At 33.5% G+C, this 8,650-nt stretch overlaps 1 protein-coding gene across 1 annotated transcript in view; it reads right to left on the bottom strand.

The window, feature by feature from the left end:
- Positions 1-8,650, bottom strand: part of MAPK10 (mitogen-activated protein kinase 10) — a 263,310-nt gene that overhangs the window by 39,533 nt on the left and 215,127 nt on the right. The window contains exon 7 of the mRNA XM_081813138.1: positions 2,019-2,239. Within this exon, the coding sequence (XP_081669264.1) occupies positions 2,019-2,239 (221 nt within the window). The remainder of the gene's footprint in view (positions 1-2,018; positions 2,240-8,650) is intronic.

Here is an 8,650-nt window from a genome sequence, read left to right as displayed (position 1 = left end):
GCTCCTCAGTGAGCCCCCAGAGAAAAGCAGTCAATCACTCCCATCTCCCCAGTCTCTGGCCACACTCCATGTTCACCCAGCCTGTGACTGAGCATTTCTATCTCTGGCACATCACCCCATGTGGAGTCTCCAAACCCAGTAGATCCCTGCAGTGCACTCCCGCACCACTCCTCCCGGGGGGAGGAAGGGGAGTCTCCCCGGATCTGCCACTTGTTGGGTCCCTGCTGGAAGAGCAGTGGCCCAACTGTGCCGCGGATCACGGTTTATGGCAACCCCAAGCTCAGAGCCCACTCCTCAGCTCCATTTCTGCAGCCAGCTTCCCCACTCCGATACCTGGGAGCTCTGCTGCACTCAGGCACCCCCGGTCTTCCTGTGACCCCGAGGGTCCTGAGACCACACTGTCCCAGTGAGGGTTCCACCCCCTGCTTAGCCATTGGAGTGACGTCCCTTAGCAGAGTAGACTTCTAGAAGTTCCAATTTTGTGCTCTGCTGCTCTATCACTTGTCAGTAGCGGCTGACGGGGGCTCCCTCCCCCACGGTCTATCTTCCCGAATATTGCCTCGGATTCACTTCTCCGCATGTCCTACCTTCCAGAAAGTGGTTGATTTTCTGTTCAGAGAGTTCCTGCTATTCTTTTCTTTGATCTACTTTTGAGTTCGTAGGTGTTCAGAATGGTTTGATCCCTATCTAGCTGAATTCCTGGAACCAGATGAAATTTAGGTCTCCTACTCCTCTGCCATCTTGCTCCTCCCACCCTAGGCATTGTTGATCTTAAAAGCAGCAGATTTGGTAATCATTTAGTCTGTTGCCATTGACTGTGGAGTCAACTGAAGGAAGAAACCCAACTCTGCAATAAAACTGTTGTGAACACAGTAACAATGCTGCACACTTAAAACCCACGAGATGGAAGTCTGGGGATGATAAGACCCTGGGAGATAGAACCACATTTTAGTTTCTCTGTCTCATTTAAGTCTGTATTAGCTATAAGTTATGTCCATAAGTTAAGTCTGTAGTTAATCACCCACTGAACATTTGGGGTAAAATTTCAAAAGCATATGTCCTTTTTCCCTTTTGATAAATATAGTTACATTTTAAATAATAATTATTACATTTTTAAAAAATGTCTAAGAGCAACTGAGTATTTACTGTGAGTCAGGCATTGTTCTAAGTGCTTGACAAAATATTTCCTCAGTTAATCCTCCCAATGATCCTAAGGTAGACATTTTCTCCTTTCCTTTGTGAAAGGAGGTATAGATAGATTAGATAATTTGTCCAGGTTTACACAGATTTTGAGGGACAGCATTTGAGCCCAATCAAGGAAAAACATTAAATTTGTTTCAAAATCAGTTTCTCTAAATATTCTCTAAAGTCTAAATTAAAATAAGAAATAGAATATTATTTATAGTATATATTTAAACATTGCCGAATTTATCCCTTGTCTCTAATCCTATGACTAAGGCATTATTAGCCAAGTTTTGTAGGTGAAGAAACTAAGATTTGTTACTGAAGTTCTTAACTACAGACATAGTAGTAGAAAGAATTACTTATTAATAAAAGTATTTCTATTGAATATAAAATGTGTAAGTAAATCTCATCTGTCACTCTAAAATGAAAAAATGGTGGTTGAACATTCCATAAAATACAAATAAAACTCAAACACCTGCATCTCCAAGATTTTACAACAAAAAAACTGTGTTGAAAATATTCTCCAGGTAATAAAAAGAATTGGAACAATGACTTCAATGTGTATCACATTGGTCTTTTAGAGTTATACTGCAAAAGAATTTTGAGATTCCAAATAAGCCTCATGACAAGGTTAACCCATACCACTGTCACATCTTTTATTATTATCTTTCCCTCTGAATATCCACACAATTCTAAAATCCTTGACCACATGTTCTTAGTAAAATAATAATAATAATAATAATAAAGTCTTTAAAAACTACTCCTTAAATTGATAGTTCAATTTAAAGAGAGGTGTCTCTATCAGTTGACTCTATCATTGTTTAGTCCATCACCTGCACAGTGGTTCTGAAATTGTCCCTGATGGGCATACCTTTGAGTTTATTGTGCTCAGAGTCCGCTGGGAAGAGGGAATCTGGAAAGAGCTTGGGGAAGGTGAGTCCTGCATACTTGGGCCGATTCTCCACATAGTTTCTTACTGTAGGTTGCAATTTCTTCATGAATTCCGGACATGGTGTTCCTAGTTGCTCAATTACTTTGTTCCACTGGTCAATATCTGAGAATTGAAGAGTTAAGGGCAAAAAAAAGTGCAGATCTACTAGGTCTTGCCTTTCACTAGTTGGGAGACTAACTGCTTCTCCAAATCCTGAGCAATCACCAACATAATTGGAGTTTAATAAGCAAAAAAGGATGAAAATATAAAACCAGAATTGTCAGGCAGTGAATCCTCTTGGAATTTTAAATTCACTTGTGGCATAAATGCACTTTTGGGGAATTAACATTACTTAACAAAATAGGGTATCATGAAATAGTCCTTGAGTTGTAAAGATAAAAAGGTATTTAAATAACAGCAGAAGAATTTCTTATATTGAGATTAGCTTCTATATAACCATGTGATTTAAATGAGAAAAAATATGAAACAAAATAATAGTTTTATCCTAAAATTACCTCAATCATTTATTTTCTAAAAATGACAAATACCTTATAAGATTCATTTACATTTTTTAAAATTCTTTTTAAAATTTTTTTCTCCCTTTCTCTAGGAAACTTCATCTGTTCATGTTACTAATGCATTAAATATGGGATCAGGATAATTTTTGATAATAAAATAACTCATTATTCTTCATCGAAGACTTTAAAAAATTCTAGTTAATCAAAGTAGTCACAATTTCATACCTATTTTTGTTACTTCTGTTAGTAATGCCCTGCATTCCTGAATATTGCTTTCAATGAGGTACGAGGATAAATATAGGTTGTTCAACTTAAGACAACATATTTCCATCCAAGTGTATGTATTTCAAAAGTACAATAGTATGGGGAATTCTACAGGCAAGTATTACTTCTCTATGAAAATTGATACTGCCAAAATTGAGGATCTTTGACAGAGGATCTTTGACAGATATACTCCTGATTGAGATTTTTTCATTTATCATTAATATTTGATAGGTCAGAGCCTTGAGAATGAAAAAACAACTGGAAGAAGTTGATTTCAAACAGATTTCCTTGCCGTGTGTCAATGAATGATAGACGCCTTAGAAATTATTCTTAAATACAATAACACAGGCAGTGCTTTCTCTTACATTGTTTATTTTTCTACAACTCTATCCTTTAGTGTTAATTAATTCATTTCTGCTACTGTAATTTGTAACAGTTCAGGGATCTAACCATAGTATTACTCAGTTGAGATCTGTAAAATCTTTACCCCTAGCTATTCAGTAGGATTGGACTAAAAAGATCAGTAGTCCTGACAAAAGACAAAATTAACTATATTTAACAAAATAAATATATAATACAAGTAGATAAAAGATTGAACAAGGATAACATCAAGCTAATTTGCAAATCCTCTTCTATCTCCCTTATAATCTTGCTGAATAAAATTTAAATTATTACACAGCCTCTTAGTTATTAGGTTAAAAAATATATGATTGTGTAATATTAAAAAATGAAGGGTGGGTGGGAAAAACTGAAGAATATTCCTTTACAAAACAGTAGGAACAATTAAACAAGAACATGTTTCAATAAAATTTCATCTAAGTTACAACGTGCTTGAGAATATAGTAGTAAGTTAGACTCATTGGAAATAAAGAAACGAAGATAACAAAAGGTCAGAATTAAAGGTTATTCTTAGACAAAAACTTATGTTAGTACTATGGACATAGGTAAACTATAACTACTTAGAGATATTTAAATAGAAAACACTAATTAAGGTTAAATAAATCTCCATGTTTACACTATAAACTATGAAAAGAGGTCTACTCTCTAATACAGTTAGGTTATCATGCCCTACCAAACCATCATTTAATCATTGGTCATCCTTCCTTCAATTTCTGAAGACCTGATGTCAAACTAAAAATTAGGGCAAAGAAGCTGTCAGATTTTCCATAAAGGAGTCATTTAGCAAAGTTGGAAAATACTCCCAACACACTATTATATTCTAGTTACATTTAGCTAGAGTTACAAAGTTATTCAATAAAAAATTAACTGCTTGTAAAATAGCATTCCCAAGATAATTCCATGGTATTTTTACAATGAAGTTTAAGGAGAGTCAAATATTCTGGAAGTTGTTAAACAAGAACTGTCAAAATGTTTCTTTTTACAAATTATAATTAAAGTCTATAGAAGCATTCAGTGTGCTTCCAGAATGCTTTTTAGATGAAACACTACTATGGTCCTAGATATAATGGTTTACGAAAAGAGGGAAAACAAGAATCTTTATTATTGTCAATGTAGTAGTTGAATGTTCTAACTGCCAATATGTGGTATAGTCATCTTTAAAAGTGTGTGCCTTTATTTTAACCGATCCATTTCAAGTTCTTTGTTCCTGTAAACATGAATAGTTATATTTAAGTAGAAAGTGCTTCTTTTCCAGATGTTCAGAGGATCTCAATATGAACAACTATATTCAATTATTCTTAGTTAACCACATGATTTTTCTTTATAATCATAATTAACCAAATATAAGCCACAATTAGAAGTCATATCTTCTGGCTCGAAGTCCAGTGCTTGTTCCAATGATTCCAGTAAGGAAAAGAGCAAGTTTGGAATTGATGTGGTAGAAATTGCTTTCATCTGACCATAAAATTGATAGTATGCTTGTCATGAGCCCTAAAGAATGTCTCTGAAACTCTATTCCTAGTTTATCAGATCAACATATTCACACATAAGATAATTAATTTTATTAATATTTTAAATAGACAATAAAGTGATATATTTTAAAAGAATTTTTGAATTATCAGATTTCCACAGTGATCATATTTTTTAAAAATACATCAAATATTAACTAGATTTTTATGATTATGTGTTGAGAACATATTTTTTCAAAGAATGGCTAAAGTTATTTTTGTAAAAGGATTTATTTGCTTTAAATGATGATTCATAAGTATCATTTTTATGCTGAGTAAGGATCTGAATATTTAGAGATTCCAGCCTGTGTGTTATCACATTTATAAAGAATACAAAAGCTATTCAATATAATGTTCAAAATATTTGATAATTTATTTCAGTAATTACTCCATATTTCTCTATGTAAAATTTGCTCTCCAAGAGAACTCTTACTTCTGAGGACAATTTTAAAGATGAGGATAGAAATATATATATTACAGTTTTTTATAGTTATGTCTTGAGCTGTTTTGTTACTTTAAAATTCTTTTACTCTTTTTGTTTGAAAATGTTAATTTTCTCTCAAAAGTCCCCCTCAAACTCTGGTAACATGAAATATGAATAAGTGACTTAATGCATAATAGTAACTAACATTTATTTTCATTATAAATGAGCACAGAAAGAAGAAATATTGAGCCAAAACACATTAAAAAACTTAAAACTGACAATTTGAGTAAAGGCCATTTGGTCACTGGTAGCAGATGTGAATGGAATACTATGGGACATAGAATATCCAAAGGCTGATATTTGCAGCATGATGTGTACAGATCTCAGTACAATCCATTTTGTCTTATAAATCTATTTATTACTGTAATCTATATTTCCTTACAAAGCAAAAAATGGAGAGACATTTCACATATAAGCAAATCCAATATATATAAATATGTTGTCACAACAGTAGAATTTTTATTAAGCTATTGAAGGTTTATCTTTGGGGCCCCTCATTTGCACAAAACCCTTACAAGACTCTATCTAATTTGATATTTGTAATATAAATAAATTATTGTTTTTATAAAATACCGTCCTCAAGCTGTATGATAATCTGGCCTCATAAATGCTAGATCTGACTCTACCTGCATTTTGAAACTGGGAAGAGGCCTTGGAGATAATTTAATTTGACATCTGTATTTTATAGCTGAAAAATATCAAAGTCCTTTTAAAATTGTTAATACAATGACTTTAAACAAAGGAGGTAATAAAAACAACTAACACTAACAGAAATATAAAATTCTATTTAAGGGGAGTTTTGGAAAACTGTAGTCTGTTCTTTGAGATGCTTTGATTAAATCCATTTCTGGGCATAACACTATATTAAAGGGAGATAAAGAAGGGACAATCAGGTTTATATGAGATCAAGAAAACATGCCATATGAGGCATACTTGACAAAACTTTTTATGTTTAAATTAAAAAAAAACAAACAGAGACAATCTCTGCCCCCATCCTAGCACTTCAACCCTCTTTTTTTTTTTCTTAAATTTTTAAATAACATATAATGTATTATTTGCTTCAGGGGTACAGGTCTGTGATTCATCAGTCTTACACAGTTCACAGTGCTCACCATAGTACATACCCTTCCCAGTGTCCATCACCCAGCCACCCCATCCCTCCCATCCCCCTCCAATCCAACAACCCTCAGTTTGTTTCCTGAGATTGAGTCTCTTATGGTTTCTCTCCCTCTCTGGTTTCATCATCCTAGCACTTCAACCCTCTTATTCCTTAGTCACAATCCCTTCTAATACAGTACTTTTTATTGTAAATTTCATGATGACAAGGTTTCAGTCAGTTTTGTTTACTGATAAATACCTGGAAACAAAAGTGTCCAGCACATAGTAAGTGCTCAACAATATTTGTTGAATAAATGAATGTCTACTTTAAGTTCAACCACGGTTTTATAATGGAGATAATATAAAGAATAAGAGAGAGAAAATATTCAAAGAAATGAAAACTGAGAAATTCCAGGAACTGTAGATAGGTTGGAATTTGGGAAACACAGTTAGTCCCAAGGGAGAGAAAGAAAGAAAAAAGAAAGAAAGAAAAAAGAAATCCACACCAAGTTACATGGTAAAGAAACAGCAAATAACCAAAGACCAAGGAAAAAAATCCTAAATGAAAGCAGAGAGAAAGGACAGACGATGTCCAAAGATGACTACTAGACTGACAGCTAATTATTCACCAGAAATACTGTAAACAAAAAGCCAGTAGAATAGTATCTTTAAAATGCTGGAAGAAAATAACATGTTAATCTAAAGTTCTATATCTAACAAAACTATCTGTCAAGTAAGGGAACTCCATTCAAAAAGAAAAAAAAAAGTTTTATCATCAAAGACTTTTATGAACGAACTTTTAAAGGATATTCTTTAGAATAAGAAAATAATCTCAAAATACATCACATCAATAAGAGAAAGGATTAAAACCATATGATCATTTCAATAGGCACAGAAAAAGCATTTGACAAATTACAACATCCATTCATGATAAAATCCCTCAACACAGTAGGTTTGGATGGAATATATCTCATCTTAATAAAGGCCCTATACAAAAAAAAAAAGATGCACAGCAAACATAATCCTCAATGGTGAAAAACTGAGAACTTTTCCCTAAGGTCAGGAACAAGACAAGGATGTTCATGCTCACCACTTTTATTCAACATAGTACTGGAAGTCCTAGCCACAGGAATCGGACAACAAAAAGAAATAAAAGGCATCCAAACTGGTAAAAAAAAAGAAGTAAAACTCACTATTTGGAGATGACAGATACTATATATAGAAAACCTGAAAGACTCCACCAAAAAAAACTAGAAGTAATAAATGAATTCAGTAAAGGCACAGGATACAAAAATCAACCTACAGAAATCTGTTGTATTTCCATACACTAACAACGAGCAGCAGAAAGAGAAATTAAGAAAATAATCCCATTTACAATTGCACCAAAAATAATAAACTACCTAGGAAAAAGTCTAACCAAAGAGGTTAAAGACCTGTACTCTGAAAACTATAAAACATTGATGAAAGAAATTCAAGACAGCACAGAGAAACTGAAAAGACATTCCATGCACATGGGTTGGAAGAGCAAATACTGTTAAAATGCCCACATTACCAAAAGCAATCTACAGATTTAATGCAATCCCTATCAAAATACCAATAGCATTTTTCACAGAACTGGAACAAACAATCCTAAAATTTGTATGAAACTGCAAAAGACCCTGAATAGCCAAAGCAATCTTGAAAAAGAAAAACAGGGGCACCTGGCTCAGTCAGTTAAGCATCCAACTCCTGATTTTGGCTCAAATTATGATCTCAGGGTTGTGAGATTGAGCTTAAGATTTTAAAATTCTCTCTCTCCCTCTCCCTCTGCCCCTCCCCTTCTCTCTCTCTCTAAAAAGAAAGAAAGAAAGAAAGAAAGAAAGAAAGAAAGAAAGAAAGAAAGAAAGAAGAAAACGAAAACAAAACTGAAAGTATCACAATCTCAGATTTCAAGTTATATTACAAATCTATAGGAATCAAAGCAGTATGGTACCAACACAAAAACAGACACACAGATCAATGGATCAGAATAGAAAATCCAGAAATAAACCCACAATTCTATGGTCAATTAATCTTCCACAAAAGAGGAAAGAATATGCAATGAGGAAAAGACAGTCTCTTCAACAAATGGTGTTCAGAAAACTGGACAGCTACATGCAAAAGAATGAAACTGACCACTTTTTTATACCATACACAAAAATAAATTCAAAATGGACTAAAGACCTAAATGTGAGATCTGAAACCATAACAAGCGCTGTGAATTGTGTAAGACTGATGAACCACA

Source organism: Leptonychotes weddellii, chromosome 2 (genome assembly GCF_054177405.1).
Source record: "Leptonychotes weddellii isolate Sample4059 chromosome 2, ASM5417740v2, whole genome shotgun sequence".
NCBI classification, from domain to species: Eukaryota; Metazoa; Chordata; class Mammalia; order Carnivora; family Phocidae; genus Leptonychotes; species Leptonychotes weddellii.
Note: the sequence above shows the minus strand (reverse complement) of the source record. Positions and strands in the feature narration are given on the sequence as shown.